This window comes from Vigna unguiculata, chromosome 9, assembly GCF_004118075.2.
Source record: "Vigna unguiculata cultivar IT97K-499-35 chromosome 9, ASM411807v1, whole genome shotgun sequence".
Lineage (NCBI taxonomy): Eukaryota > Viridiplantae > Streptophyta > Magnoliopsida > Fabales > Fabaceae > Vigna > Vigna unguiculata.
In genome coordinates this window covers 9,271,097-9,294,496 of record NC_040287.1, presented here as the reverse complement: position 1 = coordinate 9,294,496, position 23,400 = coordinate 9,271,097, and the positions used below count along the sequence as shown (strand labels likewise).

General features: G+C 32.7%; 2 protein-coding genes across 3 annotated transcripts; both read left to right on the top strand.

Moving 5' to 3' along the window:
* The first annotated feature begins 867 nt into the window (after window positions 1-867).
* On the top strand, window positions 868-5,673 carry LOC114163387 (calcium-dependent protein kinase 10-like). Of its 2 annotated transcripts, XR_003599415.1 has the most exons (8): window positions 1,051-1,720; window positions 1,799-1,942; window positions 2,040-2,192; window positions 3,538-3,653; window positions 3,760-3,927; window positions 4,568-4,798; window positions 4,965-5,262; window positions 5,340-5,673. XR_003599415.1 is itself a non-coding variant. In XM_028047695.1 (7 exons), exons 1-7 carry the CDS (start codon window positions 1,051-1,053, stop codon window positions 5,136-5,138), a joined length of 1,656 nt encoding a protein of 551 aa, XP_027903496.1. In that variant the 5' UTR covers window positions 868-1,050; the 3' UTR covers window positions 5,139-5,673. The 2 variants fall into 2 exon arrangements, 1 of the variants encoding a protein (XP_027903496.1); XM_028047695.1 differs by having other exon boundaries at window positions 868-1,720; window positions 4,965-5,673.
* A 10,069-nt stretch (window positions 5,674-15,742) lies between these two features.
* LOC114164770 (dnaJ homolog subfamily B member 1) lies at window positions 15,743-21,017 on the top strand. Its single transcript, XM_028049532.1, has 2 exons — window positions 15,743-16,593; window positions 20,071-21,017. The coding sequence occupies exons 1-2, from the start codon at window positions 16,049-16,051 to the stop codon at window positions 20,513-20,515; spliced, it is 990 nt and encodes a 329-aa protein (XP_027905333.1). The 5' UTR covers window positions 15,743-16,048; the 3' UTR covers window positions 20,516-21,017.
* The last annotated feature ends 2,383 nt before the right edge of the window (window positions 21,018-23,400 follow it).

Sequence of the window (23,400 nt, the reverse complement as noted above, 5' to 3'; positions counted from 1 at the left end):
AATGTATCAAAAAGAAAATAAAGAATATTAAGTATCACACTGCCAAAAGTCCCAAACATCGTAGATCTTTTGTCGCCATCCAAAGTTCTAATGATTTATTTTTTCGCAAAATTTAAATAAAAAAATATTATACAAATGTCAAAAGTAGCACGTAATTATGGGGTTGGTGGTGAATTTGACATCGAATACCTCCATATAATTTTTTTTAATTATATAATTTAATTATTTTTCTCAGTAATAAAATAATTTATTTTAATTTTAAGATATTTCCGTTCCTTTTGTTTATCATAGATTTAGTAAAATATATAATTGTAGCATATTTTTATTGTTAGTCAAAGCTAATTAAAACTAAACAAGATTATAAACAGAAATTATCAAATAAAAATAAAAATAAGCTCCCCGGTATTATAACTTTCACGAATAAAAAGTGAATTAAAAAAATATACTTTTTAACTTTTTCCGGTACATATTTAATGACACCCGACAAAATTTAATTAATTCCTTATATTTATACATATATAGTATATATTAAAACAAGAATTCAGAAACACGTGTGAGACATTATGGGCAGAGAAATATATTTTCAGAGAAATATAGAGTTTCTGACATATATTCTTCAGAATACAATTGTTTCCAGATTAAAATCATAAAAGAATTATATATTTTAATAAATGTTTTTTTGATAATTTTTGAGAAAAGGAAAGAGGTGTATTGAACAATTTCACGTGTAGAAGGGCATTCTTTGGAGCATTTTAGTACCAAACAGTATTGAATAGTATTGTTGAGCTTTGGGATATTCTTTTTTGAAGATTTGAAGATACAAATTGTGATATAACTGGATGAGTATTTTTAATTCTCAATTTATTATTACTTAATTTCCAAAAGCCACCAATTTGTTTTCCTTTTTCTCTACTGAACTTTTCTCTCTCTCTCTCTCTCTCTCTCATCTGGTGCTTTCCTCCGCCGGAAAACCCACCGGCGGCGATATTACACAAGTAAACCTAGACTCCCACTCCCACCCTTCTAGAAGCTTCTTCTAGAAAACGCAGTATGGGAAACTGCAACGTGTGTGCGAAAGCTGATGTGGTGGAAGACAATAGCAAGAAGTCGAGCGACGGCAACCGCGCCCGGAAAAAGGAGGCGAACCAGAAAAAGCCGAACCCATTTTCGGACGAACCGGGGCGGTCGGCGGCGCCGATCCGCGTTCTGAAGGATGTGATTCCAATGAGCCACAGGACGCGCATAAGCGATAAGTACATATTGGGCCGGGAATTGGGCCGGGGTGAGTTCGGTATCACCTACCTCTGCACGGACCGGGAAACCAAGGAGGCGTTGGCCTGCAAATCGATCTCGAAGAGGAAGCTGCGAACCGCCGTGGACATCGAGGACGTGCGGCGCGAGGTGGCTATCATGTCCACGCTTCCGGAGCATCCCAACGTGGTGAAGCTCAAGGCTACCTACGAGGACAACGAGAACGTGCACCTCGTGATGGAGCTCTGCGAGGGAGGAGAACTTTTCGACAGAATCGTCGCCCGAGGACACTACAGCGAGCGTGCGGCCGCCGCCGTGGCGCGCACCATCGCTGAAGTCGTGAGGATGTGCCATAGCAATGGCGTCATGCACAGAGACCTTAAGCCTGAGAACTTCCTCTTCGCGAATAAGAAGGAAAATTCCGCTCTCAAAGCCATCGATTTTGGCCTCTCCGTGTTCTTCAAACCAGGTAAGACAATTAAGAACTTACAACAAGAACTGTTCAAATTGTGTTATTTTTTTGAAATTTTTTTGGGGTTTTTGTTAGGGGAGAGGTTTGCGGAGATTGTTGGGAGTCCTTACTACATGGCGCCGGAGGTTCTGAAGCGGAATTACGGGCCGGAGGTGGATGTGTGGAGTGCTGGAGTGATTCTTTACATTTTGTTGTGTGGGGTGCCCCCGTTTTGGGCAGGTAGGGATTTGTGTTTTTGTTGTTCTATTTGGATGGATTTAGCAGTTTCTGGATTTGATTTGAGGTTCTTGTGTTGTGTGGCTTTTGGGTGTGGCAGAGACTGAGCAAGGTGTGGCGTTGGCGATCTTGAGGGGTGTGATTGACTTCAAGAGGGAACCTTGGCCGCAGATATCGGAGAGTGCCAAGAGCCTTGTGCGCCGAATGTTGGAGCCTGATCCTAAAAAGCGTTTGACAGCTGAACAGGTTCTTGGTAAGCCATTCACTCTCTGTACTGTCTGGTTTAGTGTGTACTACTGTCTACTAACTGGGTGGCATGATGTTGGGTTTTTGAATAATTGAGGTTTTTAATTTTCTTTATATATTTTTTGTACTGAAATATGTTAACCTTCGCCATTGTGGTTTCCTTGGAATTGGATCTAGTGGAGAGGTATGACGAGTGTGTTTCTGATCTCTGCGTGTTTAGTAGGAATTGGTTTTGGTACAGAAGTATGATAAGCGTGTTTCAGATTTCAGAATGTTTTGTAGGCTTTCAATAAATGACCTGTCAGGTATCACTATAACTTTTGTACATTGGTATCGGTGTCCATGAAGGATGCCGCATAAACATTAGTTTCCTTCTCCGCTTGATTATTGAACTTGCGTGCACCGTCTAATATGACTTGAAATTTGCGTGGACGAAATTTGTCCGCAGAAAGCCCGTAAAATGAAGATGGGGATATCAGAAAAAAGTAAAAGCCCTTATACTATTTGCTAAACATGGCTCTGTTCTAGAATAGGTAGCTATAAGGCTTGGGAAAATTTTCCGTTATAGTGGGATTAGTGGGTGGAGCTTAGGATTAATTGTTATTTGTTATACATTTAGGGGTTGCTTGGATGAGTTGGTGGAAACTGGGAAGGTGGGGAATTTGGAACGAAAACCGCTTCACATTTTGTTGGTATGGCTATAATATGTGGAAATTAAAATATTCATTTTTCAAAGTCATAGCTCTAACACTTTGGTTGAAAGTCTTCTTCACTCAGTCATATATTTTCCGCTGACTCAACTGGGCACACTGTTCACTTATGGTTAGGATGCTCCTATTTTTGCTTCTGTTGGGCTTGTTAGCAAGCTATAACTTTACAAGAAATGGGTTTCAAGTTTCAACCACGGTTCATAGCCCACGCTGGGTTCATTTTCCATCTGTTTCTCGGTTTAAAATGCATTATGTCTTGCTAAGGTAGATAGGAGTGAAGAGAGAATAAACTCTCACTTCTTTGAAGCTGAATAGTTGTATTTTTTTATTTTTTTATTGTTCTTTTTATTTTTATATTAACAGTGATATTTGTGGTCAATTTTTGCGTCTTAGAAGGTTTTGTTTTGATAACTAAATAGGTTTATCTTGTGGGGGGCTTCAAAATCATATAGTGTTGCAACAGTTTGAAACAGCTGTGTCTAGCATTTGATTTTTCAAAATCATTCTTCTCACCCATTTCCCCCTTCTCAAAAAGGAAAAATAAATTGTTAAATATTTGAACCCTTACGACATGGGTTGGCAGATAGGACTGTACATGAGGTCTATCTTGTGAATATTTACAATCTTTAATTATGTTTACAGAACATCCCTGGCTGCAAAACGCAAAGAAAGCTCCAAATGTTCCATTGGGAGATATTGTGAGGTCAAGGCTTAAGCAGTTTTCTGTGATGAATAGATTCAAAAAGAGAGCTCTGCGGGTTAGCATCTGTCCTGGTTTATGCTTGATTGTTTACTCAAGTCTCTGTGATTGAAATAGTAAGTTGAAAAGTTGGTGATTTATGTTGCTTTGAACGAATGCTACAGGTAATTGCAGAGCATTTATCTGTTGAAGAAGTAGAAATAATCAAAGATATGTTTACATTGATGGATACTGACAAAGATGGCAGAGTAACATATGAGGAGCTGAAGGCTGGATTGAGGAAAGTTGGTTCACAATTGGCTGAGCCAGAGATAAAGATGCTGATGGAAGTGGTAAACTTCTATAATTATATATCGTTTATAATGTAGTTACTTCAAATAATATCAGTTATTTTGTCATTACCGCTATATTATGACTTGAGTAAGTCCGTGGAGCTCTTGGAAGCATTTTTTTGGGACTTTCTTCATTTCTTAAAAGTCAATGCACTTTGAACAACCAGGGCAGAGTTCTACAGGAATTAGACTTTTTCTCTCTCTACTATATACTCCATTACGTATGAATGTGCCATGTGTATGACAAATGTGACTTGTCTAGCTATTTGGATGATGAAATGAGTAAGCATAATTTAATATGCCAGTATGTTGCATTTAACCCCAATAGTGTGGTGTATATATGTCTAAATCTACTTGTAGGAACCTTTATTTTATGGTAATATTTCGTAAGTCTTAATTTGTATTAAAAAATGATGCTAAAGGTTATATCAATTATGGATATCTCTTTTTTATGTCTCTCTTGCGGAGATTGTTTTAGATATTGCTGTAGGAAAGTGGCACCAGTTTATCAAAAACACAACATATATCTGAAGTCAAATAAATTGAGTTACTTTTTATCCCTTAATCTTGGACCTGTCAAGTGTATTTGTATAACAAATTTGTGATTCAATAATGGTTTCCTTTGTTTTGAATTACACAGGCTGATGTTGATGGGAACGGAGTACTTGACTATGGAGAGTTTGTAGCTGTTACAATTCACTTGCAAAAAATGGAGAACGATGAGCATTTCCACAAAGCATTCAAGTTTTTTGACAAAGATGGGAGTGGTTATATTGAGTCTGGCGAGTTACAAGAAGCATTAGCAGATGAGTCAGGAGAAACTGATGCTGATGTATTACATGATATCATGCGTGAAGTAGACACTGACAAGGTTTGACTCTCATGCATTTTATATTTACTACGTGTGAAGTTTCAATGGAAATTACAAGTATTTGCTGCCTCTCACGTTACATTCTTTTATCATCTCATATACACGTCATGCTTGCTTCTCTATAAGTATTTCCATCGTTTGTCAATTTTCTGTATTCATTTCACAGGATGGTCGCATTAGTTACGAGGAGTTCGTCGCAATGATGAAGACGGGAACTGACTGGAGAAAAGCGTCCAGGCAATATTCAAGAGAGAGATTCAAGAGTTTAAGCCTAAATTTGATGAAGGATGGCTCGCTTCAGCTTCATGATGGAATTACTGGTCAAGCTGTGGTGGTTTAAGTGTAAACTAATTAATTTCTTAAAGTAACCTCATGCCACGCTCTCACAGTTTCTCATTTTTCTTGCGTCACTTGTCGTGGTTGGAAGTCTTTGGAATCTCTCCATGAAAGCAAGTTCTGGGAAGGTTTGAGTTTTTGTGTTTTAAGATATAATGATCTTGAGTTGGAGTTGGATAGCTTAGGTTTCTTAGTTGGCCTGCAGCTTGCCTTGGCTTGGAGGATTGCAATTGCATACTAAAGATGGTTCATAGCCTGTCACCAAAAGGTGTGGAGAGCACATGCTACAGCTACATACGCCCCAAAAAGTTACATATTCTTTGTATATCTGTGTTATATCTGTGTTTGATAATTCCATTGATAAATGTGATTTTTCTAACTTGTGTGCAGAAAAGCAGTTATAGGACTTGTCTCATTGACGATATGAACTTGTGAGCATATAGAAAGTCTAGGTATCTGCTAGTTGAAGCAATTTAATTTGTCTGAAAGTGTATTTATCTCAACTCTTCATTTCACCTTTTCTCCCCCTTTTGGTTAAACATTCTCTCTTGTCCCCCCTGTTTTTAACTTTATGGTTAATTTTCACGAGGTATAACATAATCTGGAACAGCTCTAAACTGCTAACACTTTCGTTTGCTAAATTGCAAATCAAACTTGTGACTGTAGCAATTTCGAGAAAAAAATACTAGTAAATCCCCATTGTTAGTGCTACTATTATTAAACTTTCATCCTTGCTCAGCCTTAAAATGCATTATAAATAGTTATTACTTTGTTTGGAATTTAGGTTACTCTTTTCCTGAAAAGGTCACACTCTAAGATCAAATCAAATTAATTATAGTACATTTTCTGAATAAATATTAATCACAATAATTATAATACAAATTGTCTTTTTAAAAGTAATCAAAATAATTACAATTTATCATCAAGTTATTGATGTTTGTGTTACTGGACTTACGACCTGTTATCTTGAGGGAATAACACTGTTTAATTGAATTTGGGAGCGCGGATTTATTTTTCAGATGTGTTCCATTTCACAGATATGGAGCGATATGCGAATGCTGATTTGAGGGATTGAAAAATTATTTCATCCATGATAAAAGCAGAGATTAGCGAGTATTAGGAGATTGTTTACCACATTGCCCTTGCCCTTGCATTTGTTTCTTCCCAAACCAGTGTAGTACTTCCTCTGATGATGATGTTTGGGGTGTGGTAATGGTCGTGAGAGGTGTTACGGTGGTGCCGTGAATGGTGTTGGAGGTGTTGTAGGGCTACAACTTTGGGATGGCACCGGTGTAGATGGATGGCACCGGTGTTGTGTTTTTGAGAGAGAGGGATGGCACTGGTTATGTAACGGTGCCTTGTTTCCATAGGAGTGACACCGGTTACGACACCGGTGTCATGGTTATATATATATATATATATATATATATATATATATATATATATATATATATATATATATATATATATATTTTCATGCAGTTCCAAACAAACTCGCGTGGCTTGTTTCTCGAGTCAAGTTGACGTTGAGTTTTGCACCCGAAACGCATTCCTGAGTTTAATCATGAACCTCTGCCGGAAAGTCATGTTCATCTTCGGAGTCACACTCCCAACATCAACAGAGAAAGAAGACCTCTTCCCTTGACGCTCCTCCTTTCTCCTGTCAAACTCAATTCTCGGAGACGATCTCGACCATCGTTCTCCCTTCTTAACCCTACCATTCTCAACACACCTCTCTCCTCTTCCCCTTCCTTCCCTTCACATTCTCTCAACACTTTGTTCATGCACCCCACCTCTTCTTCCAGACTTCCAATGCACGCATTCTTCTACTATTTTCTAACATTAATCTAAATTCAATTTTTTTTTCAGTTTTCAAAAAAAAAAAATTTATTTTTTAAGACTAAAAATTACTAATTTAGAAATTATTTCAATAACATCAATTTAAAAATTCATCTCTTTTTATACAAGGGGTAACTTCATAAATATATCTATTTTAACAATTAATTTTATCTATCACATCAATCAAATCTTTCACTAACTTTCATCAAAATTATCTCCAAATCTACTCACTTTACCCTCTAAATCCACTCAAAAAAACATAAATATTCATCCACTCAAATCTACACAAATCCATCTTCACACTCTCCCTCATATCTATCGTTGGAAAGGAACACATCCTTAGACTAAATTTAGTTGTTTCAAGGGAGTTCTTAAGTTTGTACATTGTAAATGAAACAAAAAAAGTGTTTGTCAGGATATGTTTTAATGAAGATGGTTAACCAAGTTCTCAACAAAAATTAGTGATAACTAATATCATTATTACAGAAAATGGTAACTTATATAGTTATTAATTTAATTTCAATTAAAAATATTGTGTACTATAACTAATTTGATTAATATTAAAAATGTATAATATTTCATTAGATGTTTTTTAAAAGAAAGCATCTCCTATGAAACGATGTTGTATATCTATTCCACATTCTTAATGAAAGTAAGTTTCATTCATTTTTCTGGCGTTATTCTTTTAAGCAATTTACTAATTTTATGTAATTATTCTTTTAAGCAATTTACTAAATTTTATGTAATTCAATTAATTTTCAGTTCAACGAAAGTTTATACGAGTCTCTTAATTCTTACGAATACATTTTTTTCTCATATAATTTATATAAATAGTAAAACCTCATATAATAAACAAAGCAACTTCCTCCAATTTTAAAGAAAACAAAAATTTCTCTAAATTAAAACTTTTTCTAAAACATAAATTTTCTAACTTCTATCTAACTTTCCTATTACTTCTTTATTGAAATTTAAATTGTTTTCCTTCTTTCTTTTTCAAAAGCCATGAGTTGGGAGATAGCTAAGAATAAACCTAAGCTACAAAAAAACTATGATTGGAGATACATTTTGTCTTGGTCTTCTACTACTCCACATTATGTTTCGGATAAAAATATTTTATGTGATGGATATATTTTAAGTGATTTTTCAAATAATATTTATAAAATATTTTGCCATACTAAAATGACTATTGAGTTATGAAAAACAGTTGAACTGAAATATGGATATGTAGAAAAAGATTTATCTAGATATTCTTGTGAGAAAATAATTGAATTTCAAATGGTTGATAATAAACCTATTTCTAATCATATTCATGAGTTTGAAAATATTGTTATGACATGAAATTAGAAAAATATTATTTTACCTAACATCATGTTTGTGTCCCATTTGATCTTAAAGTTGTCTCCTTCATGGTCTCATTGAGCTCGAAATTTAAAACATAAGTCTAAAAATTTCTCTTTTGATGATTTGCTTGTGTGTCTTTGTATTGTGGAAAAATACCATTTTTTTTTCAAAAAATTGTTCATAATTCTCAATCTACTTCCAAAGCATGTCTTATTCAGAATTATGATAAATCTGAGAACTTTTATAAGCCTATTAAAAAAATTCCTCAAAATAAAATTGGTTTAATAACATAAATTTGCGAATAAATATTGTTTTTCTAAAGCAAAGAACAACTTTTCTTATAACAATAATAAACATAAGGATAAAAGTATATGGAATGAGATTGCTTTGTTTTATTTATGGGTGAACTAATCATGTAGTCAAAAATTGCTTTCACCATCCCTGCCAACTAATGTCTAATTCAAAACTTGAAGCTAATAATATTATTTATGGGTGTTGCACCTAATTTCCCATCTGAAAGGTACCATGTCACTAGCCTTGAGTTAAATTATGTTTTGAACTCAAACGATTGGTTTATAGACTTTGGGGCCAATGTTAATATGTGTGGTGATAAAAAAATATTTTCTTTATATAAGGAAATAAGCACACGTACTATGAGTATGAGAAATGTGACCATGTTCTAGAAGAGGGTCAAGTGAAATTAAAGTTGTCTTTTAGAAATTATCTTATTTTAAATGGAGTCTTTCATGTTTCTGAAATTAGAGAAAAACTCATTAAGTACTTCTTTGTTAGTACAACAAGGTTACAAAGTTTTTTTTGAGTCTAATAGAGTTATTATTACTAAACATAGTGATTTTATGGGTAAAAGATATATTTGTGATGGTTTGTTTAAGTTAAGTCTTATGTCTTTTTCTTTCAATAAAATATCTGGTAGTTCTTCTTTAATTATCACCAATGTTGAAAGTTGTCATATGTGATGCTATACTATGTCATATAAATTTAAATTTTATTAGAAGAATGATGTCTCTTAATCCTATTCCTAAATCTTCTATTGATTTGAAGAAAAAATGTGAAACATGTGTTCAATCAAAGTAATCAAGAAAGCCTTTATATACATGTTTGAAGTTTATTTAATAAATAAACAAACATGTTTTTTTTTTTGAAAAATTCAAAATATATAAATCCAAGGTAGAAAATCAATTAGAAAGAAAATTAAGATTCTTTGTTTTGATAGAAGGGTAAAATTATGTCTTTAGAATGAGCGATTTTTGTGAAACTCATGGTATTATTCATGAAATAGCACCTCTATGTGATCCTCAATATAAGAGTGTAGCGAAAAGAAAATAGAACTTTGCTTGAGATGAAGAATATTATGCTTATAAGTTCCGGTTTGCTTAAAATCATGTGGGATGAAACTTTATATTATGTTTGCTACATTCTCAATAAAATTTCTTATAATGACTGTGATAAAATTCCTTATGACTAATGAAAGAAAAAAGAATATTTTTTAAAAATATTTTGAAATGTGGGAGTGTCTTGGAAATGTTAATATACCTCTTAACAAGAAAAGACAAATAAGAATTTAAATAGTTGGTTGTAATTTTATTGTTTACTCTTTGCATATCAATACTTAACAAGAAAAATATTTAAATTAATAAAAATGATAATTATGTTTTAAGTTACATTATAAAAGTTATAAAAAATATAAAAAAAATAATAATTTCATTCTTAACTTCTTTAAGATTATGTTTCTCTAACTTCACAATTTTTCTAAAACATAAATTTTGTAACTTCTATCGAACTTTCCTATTACTTATTTATTGAAATTTAAATTGTTTTCCTTCTTTCTTTTTCAAAAGCCATGAGTTGGGAGATGGCTAAGAATAGACCTAACTAAGCTACGAAAACCTATGATTGGATATACAATTTTTCTTGTTCTATTTGATTTTTTTTCTTTTTTTTTATAGAAATATTAGTATAATTTGAAAAAAATTAATTAAAATAAAATCCTATTGTTATTAATGTTTTAGTGTAACATTACTCATAAAAGATAAATACTATTTATCATGGATCACAATGAGATAGGGACGAGTTTTGTTATCTTATACGAAAAAATTCATCCATATCCTCATATCAAAACTTAACGAGTATCAAATTTTTGTCTCATCTCCATCCCCACAAAGTAACGGGTACATACTCGTACTCGTACCCATTTTTTACCTTTTCAATATTATTTAATTAATTTTTATAAAATAATACAAAATTACAGTAAAAGAAATATAATATTATCACATATTCAATATTAAAAGGATGTTTGCTTCTTTAATATCAAATATTTAGAAAGAAAGTATAATTGTATATATTTCAATTGTATACATTTCAAATTAGAATACAAAATAAAATTTCATGAGAACCAAAACATTTATTAAATTTACAAACACTAATGAAACCTAATTGTTAAAATTTAAACATATTTAAAAAATATATATAAAAAGAAAAAAATTCAAATTAAAAAATATTTTAAATGGATGTTTACTTTAAATTTTTAAATTCTAATGAAATCTCTTCTTTTATACACTAATAAAATATATAATACATCACTTGATCAAAATAAAACAAGAACAAAGATTAAACTAATAATAATATAATTTTAAAATAAATATTTCATCTTTTGAACTTCAATATATGTTAGATGATGATAAAAAAAATTCATGAGAATTTAGAGATCTGTTTTTTTTTTTCAAATATTGACCTAGTCAACAATTAAGAGATAACGAAAATTGTTAGGAAAACAAAAAAATTATTTAGATGAAACAGAAATTAATAACAATAGAATAAACAAATTTATATAACCTAGTAAATAAATGTTTATGCTATTGAACACTTAAATCAAGAGTATTAAACATTCTCATATGAAAAAAAAAATACAATAAATAAAAATATTAAAAAATAGTAGAAATATTTAAATATGAGACATAAAAAAATTTATTTGACATACATCATTTGAACATAATTGCTAAAGGTTGATAAGACAAAAAATATCTTGGAGATATGCGAATGAATTTTATTACAAGGCAAATTATTAGAAGAAATAAAAAAAAAGAGTGTGTAATGTGTTTATATATATATATATATGGATGCACATACCTGCCCCGTCCATATCCTTATACCCGCTATAATACCTCTCCCATTTTATTAAAATATTCATTGTTTATTAACCAACATTGTTTATTTATTTGCAAAATTCACTGGAATAATTGATTATTCTTAGTGATAATCGGTTATCTTAGTTAAAACTGATTTTTGAGAAAAGCCTCTAGAATAATTGATTATCACAGCTGATAATTGATTATCACCTACTGATAATAGATTATCCTGGCTGATAATAGATTATCCTGGATGACAATGCACCCCAACCCATCACCCTTCTCCGTCCATTCATACTAGGTGGGTTGTTGCCAGTAGGAATCGAACCCTCAACCTGACATTTAACACCTCTGGCAAACCAGCAGACGCTATGAGGAGGGGTAGCCAGGGATGTTACAAAAAAGTGCACTTTTTTGTAACATCTCTGGCTCGCCCAGACCATGTCAGGTTACTACAGCCCGATGCACCCCAACCCCTCACCCTTCTCCGTCCATTCATACTGGGTGGGTTGTTGCCAGTGGGAATCGAACCCCCAACCTGACCTTTAACACCTCTGGTTCACCAGAAGACGCTACCAGTTGATAATCGATTATCTATGGCAGTTGAGACTTAACTTTTCATATTCTTAACCTAATTTCTAAATAGGCTTCTATAAATAAAGTGATAGGCTTTCATTATTAAACACAGATGTTAGAGAAGTTTAAGTACTTGAGAACTCTCTGTGGGAAGGCTTTGAAAAACCTAGTGTGGGTAGAGCGATAACTTTCATCAAGTGGGATCTTGAGTGATTGAGTGTTGTTGTTGTTGCTAGGAGAAGCCAGTCATCCTTTATGTGATTCAAAGGAGGTGTTCATTCCTTGTGTGATTCAAGGAAGGTGTTTTCATCCCTTGTGGATTTTAGTGGAGGTGTCTTCATCTCTTGTGTGATTCAAGAGAGGTGTTTTCTAAACCTAATCTTTCTTATCATTGATTGTAAGTTTGTTTATTTTAGTGATTGAGTTAATCTCGTTTTTTAGAGATTAACAACTGGAAGTAGGGTTTTTTGATCCGAACCAGTATAAATTCTTTGTGCATTTTTCTCTTCTCTACTCTTTTTATTTTATTGTGTTTATTAAAATAAAGGAAACAATTTTAATTGATCTTTGATATTAAAAGGAAAAATTTTAAAAGCACAACTTTTATTAAGAACCCAATTCACCCTTCCTCTTGGTTTTTGTCCAAACGCTAAACATTCCGCTGCGCGATACCAACAGTTTTCTCTCTAAGGATAAAACTCTCAACCCAAACTCTTTTTAATCTTTTGTAAAACTTTTGAATATAGTGGAAACCAAGCTCAGGTTGTCCTGGTAAACTAGATGTAGCTTTGTGATTGAGTGAACCAGTATAAAAACAATTGTGCAATTCTCTCTCCCTCATCTCACTCACTTTGAATCTCTTTAAAAATTCAAGAAAACCAAGCAATTCATTCTTTGGTGTGATTTAATGCGTTCTTGTGTAATATGAGGTTGTATACTTGTTAAAAATATTGATTGGAACAAGTCTTGTATGTAAAAAATTGTTGTTTGAGTTAAATATGCGAATTCTGTAATGTGTATAAATCTTCAGTATTTTAGCCGACTAATTTGTCTTTTTAATCGACTGAAAGTGTACTGGTCTACTGCTTTTACATCCTAACTTTTCAGTCTATTTGATTCAATTGAAAAGATGTTTAAGCTTTCGAAAAAGTTTTAAAAAACCAATTCAACCCCCTTTCTTGGCTTAAATCACCATTTCAAAACTAATAGGACTAGAGGTAATTCAGGTATATCACCAAGATCATCATCATGTTCCTCTTTAGCATCACTAATTTGAACCTGTACTCCACCTCCAACCTGTTGATCATCAACATCACCATGTTGCTCATCATCTTAAGCTTCAATTTCAACATTATCCAGATTATGAGCGGGTAACCTCATCAGGTTACTATCAGTGAGATTATTATCTTTTTCGGGTGTGGTCTTCTCCACTTTATCAATGTCCTCAATGGTCTGGTCTTCCATGAAATGTACATCACGACTTCTAACAAGCTTCTTCTTAATATGATCATAAAACCTATAGCCAAATTCATCCTCACCATAGCCAATAAAGATGCATTGCCTTGTCTTCCCACCCAACTTGGATCTTTCATCATTTGGAATATGAACAAATGCCTTGCAACCAAAGACATGCAAATGATCATAACTTACATTCTTGTCAAACCAAATTTTATTTGGCACTTCACTGTCCAAAATCACAATATGAGTGAGATTGATAATGTGCATCGCCGTGTATAGTGCCTCACCAAAAAAATGCTTGGGTAATTTAGCATATGAGAGCATGCATCTTACCTTTTCAAGTAATGTCTAGTTCATCCTATTAGCTAAACCATTCAACTGAGGAGTTTTAGGAGGAGTCTTCTCATATGCAATACCATGATGTTCACAATAAGCATCAAAGAGTCCATGATACTCGCCACCATTGTCAGAACGATACAATTCAACTTCTTCCCGTATTTGTTACATAGAAGCTGAATTATATGTCTAATGAAGAATGAGACTTTGAGCACCAACAAGTGTATGGTTTTATTCAATAGTATGTGAAGACAATGTTATAATCACATTGCTAATGAGACACATGCTAGAACTTTGTGGGAGACGATTGAGTCTTTGTATGCTTCTAAATCGGGCAATAATAAACTATATTTGTTGAATTGCTGATGAATTTGACGCACAAAGAGAATTCTTCCTTCCATCTCATATCATAAACTTTGATGACTAAAACATTGCCAAAGGGGAACATAAAAAGAAAAAGTAGAGTTAGAATCCACTAAGAACCCTAACACATTGAGAGAGATGATCACTAGGGAAATTTAACACAAATGAGACATGAGTTCAATGCACACATAAGGGATTAACACAATTTTTAACCAAAAATCTTAAGATAATGAATTTATGGGTTTTCATCTTTATATAGTGTTCAATTTTTTAATTTTTATTCAATGTGAGACTTAGACCCACACTTAAATTTTCAATTGCAAATATATATTATATTATTATAGTTGACTTTTTAAAAATATTTTGACTTCTTTATTTATGTATTAAAAAGTTAATTGTATTTTTGTGAATTTGTAATTGTAATAATATAAAGTTTGATTCATGTTTTTTTTTAAAATTAAATGATTGTTCCACAAATAATATATGACAAAATTGTTTAAAAATCCTAAACGGTAAACTAATTCAAACCGTAAAAGTTTGATTTAGTTTGAATTGCATAATTAATTTCAATTAAAATTGTTTTTATTTTCTTACTTAGTATTCTATTTTCTTTAATTTGACTAGTGTAACACAGGCGCTATCGTGACTGTGTGTATGTATTTTTTAAATATGCATGATATTATATTAGTAGGTAATAATATTATAATGTTATTAAGTTAATATATATATTTAAATTATATTTATTAAAAATAAAGTGAAATATATTAGAACAAATAAAAGAATAACCATTGATAAATAAAGAAGAAGAGAAGAACATACATTTGATTTAATAAAAAGTTTGTAGAAGTAACAGTCAATTTTTAAAAATTTAATAAATTATTATATTTAAAGGATAAAATCGGTATTTTGAAAAGTAGATACAAAAAGAAGATTTCCTTTTATATATTGTTATAGATAAAAGCGACACACGCACACGACGTGCCTACATTTCTTAAATATTTTAAAAATAATGTGTTATTATTAAATATTAGAATTAAAAAGTTATAAAAAGAAAAAAATAATTTTTTAAAATGCATTATAATTTGTATTTTTATTTGTTCGATGTATGAGATATAGAAAAATAAAAGTTGGATAGAGTGAGTGTCCGAAAATAGAAAGTTAGGATCTGTTAAAATTAAAAGTTAAATAAAGTAATTATAAAAAATAACAAGATTATACATTATACGGAAGGAAATCATAATATTTAAAGATAATTTTAAAGTTAAATATGTAAACAAAACGGAGATCTTGTAGTATATTATTTATAAACAGGCTATATATTTCAAAATTTAATTACATTAAAACAAGAAGATTTACTCAAATTGAAAAAAAAAATAGAAAATATAAATTAATTTAAAATTTAAAATTGTAATAAACGAATAAAATAATTTAAAAGAAGTTGAAAAAGGACAAAAAAAAATACATTGCTTTATACTTTTTAACATGTCATTATATATTTTACTAAAAATCTTTTAATTCCTGAACCAATATCTGAAAACACTACTGAGTGGCAAAAACACCCTCTTCATTATGATATAGTAGTTTAGGGTTTTGTTTTTTCTGAAAGATTGCCTTATTGTGGTGATGAAGAACAGTGTTGGAAGGATGAATGATAGGAGTGTGCGTTGCACGTCGAATTAAAAACACGAAAACTTCATATACCCGAAAAAACAGAAACTAATTTATTTATATTATTTATACATTTTGATTCTCCTCCTTCTCCCATCTCATTCTTCATCTCCTCCGAATCCTAACCGTCAATCCCAACGGTCATCTCCGCCGCCGTGCCTCACCGGAGCAGCGAAACGACACCGTCATGGGCATGGACTACTACAACATACTCAAAGTGAATCGCAACGCCAGCGACGAGGATTTGAAGAAAGCGTACAAGCGGCTAGCCCGCATATGGCACCCCGACAAGAACCCCGTCAACAAGAGTGAGGCGGAGGCCAAATTCAAACGAATCTCCGAAGCCTATGATGTCCTCAGTGACCCTCAGAAGCGCCAGATCTACGATCTCTACGGCGAGGAGGCTCTCAAATCCGGCCAGTTTCCGCCGCCGCCGCAGTCTTCCTCCTCCTCCTCCCGCGTCTTTAACCGCCACAACCCCCCTGCTTCCTCTTTCCGCTTCAACCCCCGAAACGCCGAAGACATCTACGCTGAGTTCTTCGGCCCGGACGAAGTCGGCTCCTCACGCCGCGACGCCTTCTTCCGGACCTCCAACGGTGTCCCCGGGTTCGGCGCCGCCGCCCCGAGGAAGGCAGCCGCGGTCGAGAATGCGCTGCCTTGCAGCTTGGAGGACCTCTACAAAGGCGTCAAGAAGAAAATGAAGATCTCCAGGAACGTCTACGACGCTTTTGGGTAAAAAAAGTCTTATTTTTAACCTAATTTCACGCAATGTGCTTGTTTCAGATTGTTTTTAGGGTTTTATTTTTTTCTTCGGTTGATGAGCTTGTGTGTGTGAGAGAGAGAGAAATGGTTGATTATAGATTAATTAGTGTAGTTTCCAACAGAGGGTGAAAGTTAAGTACAGTGAATTTGAGAAGTGTTGGTTGGGGTTGCTTTTTTATTCCAATTTATATACCTTACCTATAGTAGACCAATTGCGTGTACGTGTGTGTGCACGTCTTTACCATGAAGGATTGTCATGGTTGTAAGTTCTAGAGTTGCAGTGCAAATTTCAACTTCTCTTTGTGACACTGAACTCCCAAGCCTTTAGGTTAGCGTCTGCCTACTACACTTCGTTTCCTTACCCTTTGACTGAGAACTATGTAGTGGTTGCTGAACACCATTATATGTTGATTGTTCTTGAAGTCCAAATCTTTGACTGACTAGGTAATATGACTTTCTTTTGGTCCTCTTTTGCTTTTGACATTATTCACTTTTCCCCGTATGTATGTTGTATGTAAGTGGCTTGTCTATGCTTGGGTCGTTTATCAATTCTATATTTGGGTGAAAAGATATGGCTTAGTATTTTTTATTTATCTTGAAACTAAGGACCGAAGGTGGACTTTGTGGAATAGGTGATGATGTAAGGGTTGACATGGGGGTTTCATGTACAACGTAAATATGAACCCCATGATGAAAGAGCAAATTTTCCTAGCAAGTAGAAATTTTTCATGGGCTGTTTTTTTTTTTGAACAACGGAAAATAATTTCATGACTGGTTCTAGTGTACGGATAAAAAAATGTTGTTCTTAAGTGTTGGTATAACATATTCCAGAAAGTTGTTTTCGCTCACATGTTGGAATCCTTAGTGTTCATTTGTTATGCTTTTGACCTTGTGGCACGATAAACTATTGTGAAATAAAGGAACTCAGTAAGGTATGGCATTTTAGATTTGTCAGTAAGAGGCAAGTAATGAGTGTCATGCGCACTTTGCACCTGCTTCAGCTTCAGCTAATTAGGATAGTGCTTACTTTTGTTAAGATAATTGGCTATTGGGACCATAACATTTGGTTAATGTCTTGAGTGAGAGAATACATTTTATTACTTTGCAGTTGCCTTGATTAAAACCTGTTTCTTTGGTGATCATCACGTGTATAATGAACTTTAGGCTTCCACACTAAGATTTTAAAAATAATTTTATCACCTACCATTTTCACCACCCTGCTTTTGCCTTTCCTAGGGAAAGATAATTCATAATTGGCACACCTGTCAATGTATGCAATCTAGTTGTTTGTTTACATAGTATAATTAAGGTTAGCTCTAAAGATGATTAGTGTTATATTGAAGGTAAAACGATGAAGAGGGGGCTGTTTGGCTGGTCATTTACTTTTGTTAGTAATTACAATATACAATTTACAAAATTCTCATCATGTATTCATCGTGCTTTATGTTTTCCAAATTTTGTGATGGAAGTGGAGAAGAAATGTTTACTATTACCAACCACTTCGTTCCCAAAATTTTGAAAGCAAGATGCAAAATGAATACAATGTTAGAATTTTGTAACTATTTATGAAAACATGTAAATTGAAAATCATGGTATTTAGTTGATGACTTTTCCTATACCATACATTGGTTATAATTCTTTAGAGAGCCTCTGGTCTCCTGAACTGGAGGAAACCCATGGTAGGACAAAAAAAATCATTAGTGAATATATATAAACTAGAAGGTTTTGCCTTAATCATTGAATATGGGAGGAAGAATATAAAACTGAAGTTTAATTAAAGCCTACTTTAATTACCATGATGTGATTAAATTGAAGCCTGTGTACACATACATGTATTTCTTATCTATTTGGAATGGCGTGAAAGGATGTTGTGTTCGTTAGTCATTCTGGAATTTAATGGTTCGCTTGTCAAGGACGAGGAAGCCTTTTTCATAATAAGTCAGCTTGCTAAGTATCCGTATATTGTATTTACATTGGCGTTAATCCCAAAGATATAGATGCAGTGTGAGGTTTCTTTTGCACTGACTAAATATAAGATATCCATGTTAGTTTCAAATAAGGGTTTAGATTAAAATGTACCCATTGAGTCATGGTAGATTGTGTGCCATGACTCAATAAGTTTTAGTAGCCTCACTGGGTACATTTTAATCTAAACCCTTATTTGAAACTAACATGGATATCTTATATTTAGTCAGTGCACAAGAGCCTATCTATGTTCTCTCTACTGTAAGGTTGAATCCATGACCCTCGAGTTCACATTAGTGGTTTCCTCATCTATTAGACTGCTTCCATTTTAACTTCAAGTCAAGGTAGTAATGATACATTTGTGTATCATGTCCAATACGGCCTGAATCTTGAGACATTTTGAAAACTATCGGATTATATGGGACTATAGGTAAAGATACTTCAAGTTAAATTAGAATAAATATGTATATACTTATATTTTTTCAAGTTGGAGAAGCTATTGATGTAAAACACAGATCAACTATTTCTTTTTCAGTACATGGCAAATCAAGTTTTACATATTCTTGAAACTCTAACTACTACAAATTGCTAATTTTATCTGGCATCTTTTTGACAATACGGCATATGTTTAAATTATAAGCTTATTTCCTGATCTTGAATGAAAGGAGTCAATTTATTTAGTATCAAACTTTAGCATCGATTTGAAACTATGCGGTGTGATGTTGCATAATGAGGGACCAAAGTCAAACATTAGTCAAACTATATGGACCAAGTTAAGCCTTTTTTTATGGTTGATTGTAGTGATTTGATTAATCTAGTATTGTTTTTCTAGAGTAGGAGTTTCCATTATTATCGGTATAGACCAACATTAGTAATCAATATTTATACTGTGAATCACCAAACTGATTTTTGAATTATGAATCCTAGTTTGTATCATATTGTAAGATTCATAGACTATGCAAAATGACTTTGAATATGTCACACTGATGATATTTAGTATTCAATATTATAATTTTATAGAAAAATACAACATAACCTCTAGTCTGGTTAGATGAAATTGTTTGTTATATTCGATTTTATGAAGTCACTATTTTGGACGGAGGGAATGAAACGGCCAAATAGATGGATGTATTGAATGAGTGGTAAATAAATTAGTGGAGTAATCAAATAGGATAGGTTCAAAGTTATTTTAGATTCATTGAATGATACAAATTGATAGCTTGCGGAATCGTTGGTTATATCTTAATAACTAGGTTTAGACAGAGGTCATCAAAAATCCAAATAAGTTGCCGAGTCTTTTGAAAATTGTAATCAGACTGTTTATCTAATTACCTGATTATCCAAGAAAATAGGAAAGATTTGCCCTGTATGTAGACACTATAAATGTTTCTTTAAGGAAAATTTTTGCTCTTGTTCTTTTACATCTGAGAAGTGGATATTTGTGTTTGTTGACAATGTTTGAAACGTGCAATGAAATTTCAGCAAATCACGATATGTGGAAGAGATTTTGACTATTGAGATAAAACCTGGCTGGAAGAAAGGAACAAAGATTACCTTCCCAGAGAAGGGTAACCAGGAGCCTGGTGTGGTCCCAGCAGATCTAACTTTTGTGATAGATGAGAAACCGCATGCTCTTTATAGAAGGGATGGCAATGATTTGGTGATCAACCAGGAGATAACCCTTCTTGAGGCCCTTACAGGTAAAACGTTGGACCTTACTACCTTGGATGGAAGGAGTCTGGTCTTACCATTGACAGATATTGTCAAACCTGGTGCCGAGGTTGTTGTCCCTGATGAAGGAATGCCTATATCAAAAGAGCCTGGGAAGAAGGGGAATCTGAGAGTTAAGCTTGACGTCAAGTATCCTTCAAGGCTAACTCCAGAGCAGAAGTCTGATCTGAGGAGAGTGTTAGGTGGAATCTCATGAGTATGAGTTTGGTATTTCGTGTCACTGGTGAATGCACATTGTAAATATGTCATGTGCATACTATTGATGCATGTGAATAACAGGAATACTCCACGGGTGAAACTGAGTATAAAGGGCTAACATACCATGAGCCCATATCTTGACATCTGGACTTTTTTGCAGGCTAGGAACATAAACGAGTGTTTGGAAACCATTGGAAGTGTCGATCTTAGTGAAACAGTTAGGTAGGTAATTTAACTGATTTTCCATCATTTTCACAAACTTGTTTTGCCTTTGGTTAAACTCGTGAAGAGTACTGGTCTTGATAGGATCACAACGAGTCGTGCTCATACCATGAAAATTGTATATATTGATTTTTTTTATTGGACGTTCCTTTATTGATATGCTGTTCTTTTAAAACTTGGAGGGACAACATGGAATCTTGGTCTATGATTTTATTACAGACTCGTTTGTTCTGCCATAGAAATTTGATGTATGGCAAAGTGTTCTTTTAAATTTCTTATATTGATAGACTGTTATGCGTGTATTACAGCCTCGTATATTTGGTACCTTACTCTCTTGAATATGTAGGAACACTTTGTATATATGATTTTTTCTACACCTGAATCTTTTAATTAAATAAAATTTATCTAAATTTCTATTCCAGATAAGATAGTCCATAGTTCGATGCTAGAGATGGAGATTGTGTTTTGTTGGTAAATGATACAAAATATACATTACTTTCTCTCAATTAGGATTGATAATTCTGATTCTGTAATATTTTTTGTTCGAATTTAATTCCTTAAATTTTGATTTCGTAAAGTTGAGTCCTGCATTCATTTATATTTACATTGAATATCTAAATTGTTGTTTTTTATTTACTTTCTTTGTCAAAAGAATGTTAGTGTGTGTAGATTTGGGATTTTGACAACAAACTAACTATTTGGCAGTTACTTATTGCACCCCTCCAATTTCTACCTGCACTCCGCAAGATTTGGAATTCTAGTTGTCTATCATATTTTTATTTGAAAAAGTGTCTTCCGTGGGGAATACATTGTGTTGTGGTAGTGGTTAAAACTTAGAAGAGAATTATTCTGGCAAGGGTGGTGGTGGAGCTCACAGTGGTGTTTAGAAGCCACTGAAGTCGGCAACAGTGGTGGAGCTTGTGGAGGTATTTTGGCGAAGTTTGGCAAGGGTGGTGGCGAAGTTCGGAATTGGAAATATGCTTCTGGATTGGTGTTTTCGGAAAGTATTGGAAGAACAATTTGAAAAAAAAAAAAATAGTGGGGTGCCAATCGTGTTTCCAGAAGGCAAATTTTTGTACAATCCAGAAAAAAATATATGTTCAATTTGTTCTCTGGAAAGACTATTTGGGAATAGAAATTTTTGTTCACCGAAAAGACCTGTCCTGAATAATAAATGTGCTTCACCGGAAAAATTAGTCTGGAATATGGCAAAAGTTAAGGAAATGTTACAAAGGTTATCTCTGGTAGCAATGGCACAAACAGAAGGAGAAATGGAGAAGGAACAAATGAAGAACGGAAGCAGAGATGGAGGAACCTAGACAGGGAAGAAAAAAAGGGTTGCATAGGGAAAGGACAATGGAAGAAAAACATACTGTAGAATTAAGGGTTAAGTATCGTTTTGATTCTTTAAATTTCAGTTAAAATTGTTCATTTTTTAAAATTTTTTAAAATTTTAAACTAATTTAGTCCTCCAATTTTAGAAATATATGTATTTAGTCTTTTTAATATTTTTAAAAATTTATTTAACATTTTAAATGTATTTTAGATAATAGATAAATTGTTTACGGTTACCTCTTTTCTAAAAATAAAATATTAAATTGGTCTAAAATTTTTTAAAAAAATTCAATTTTTACTAAAAGTTAATAAATTAAAAACATATTTAACTTTAAAATTAAAAAGCCATAATAACAATACAGACATTGAACGAGGATACAGAAGCAATAGCCTAACTATTGTAACAAGTAAAATCATAAAAAACAGGCTTTTACTTCCAGCACTCAATAATTTTTCCGCATATCTTTCCAAACTTAGAAAAAAAAAAACTATTTTACTTTGTATTAGTGTAAAGAAACTTTCTGGAATAGGATTTTCAGAATGAATTTTTATGACGCGTTCGGAAAAAAAAAATTCAGAACACCCCAAATGAATCCATTTGAAAATAAATGAACTTTTTCTTGCGTTTTTTTTTCTTCCCCTATAGCAACAGTGATGATGGAAGAGGTGGTGGCAGTGATGGTAACGACAGCTGTGATGTATCGCACTTCTTAGTGGTTGTGTAGTTTTTTTTATTAATATGGGAGTGCAGGAAGTAATTTACTAAAAAGCATTGGTTAGAAATTTTTTTATTCTTTTTTTTCCAAAGCAACATACAATTTGGGCTTGGATATTGGTTAAGGCCTTGTCTAAGTAAGGGTTGTAGTATTTGAATTTCACTCTGTAAGTAATGCTTCACATATATTGTAATTGCTTTCATCCTAAATCACTCCTATTCTTGGTAGATGAGTTAATTTATGTTCGCATCTTTCAGTTATATAGTGTGTTTTTCTCCCAAAACTCACTAATGAAAGTTTTCATTTATTATAGATTATATATAAAAAATTATATTAATTTAAAGTTAATTAACATCTCATTTAAATAAATTGACATAAATGTACTATTCAAAATATACTAAAATATGAATTATTTGATATTTTATTTTATCGTTTAATTCTAATGAAATTTAACAAGAAAAATTATGATATTATAAAATTATAATTGCATCATTGAATCAACAAATTTTATATTTTATATAAAGTTATCAATATTATAATAACTAACAAAAGTTACAGTAGTATAATTTTAGAAATAGTTTTTCTAAAAAATGATATTTTGGTAAAAAGA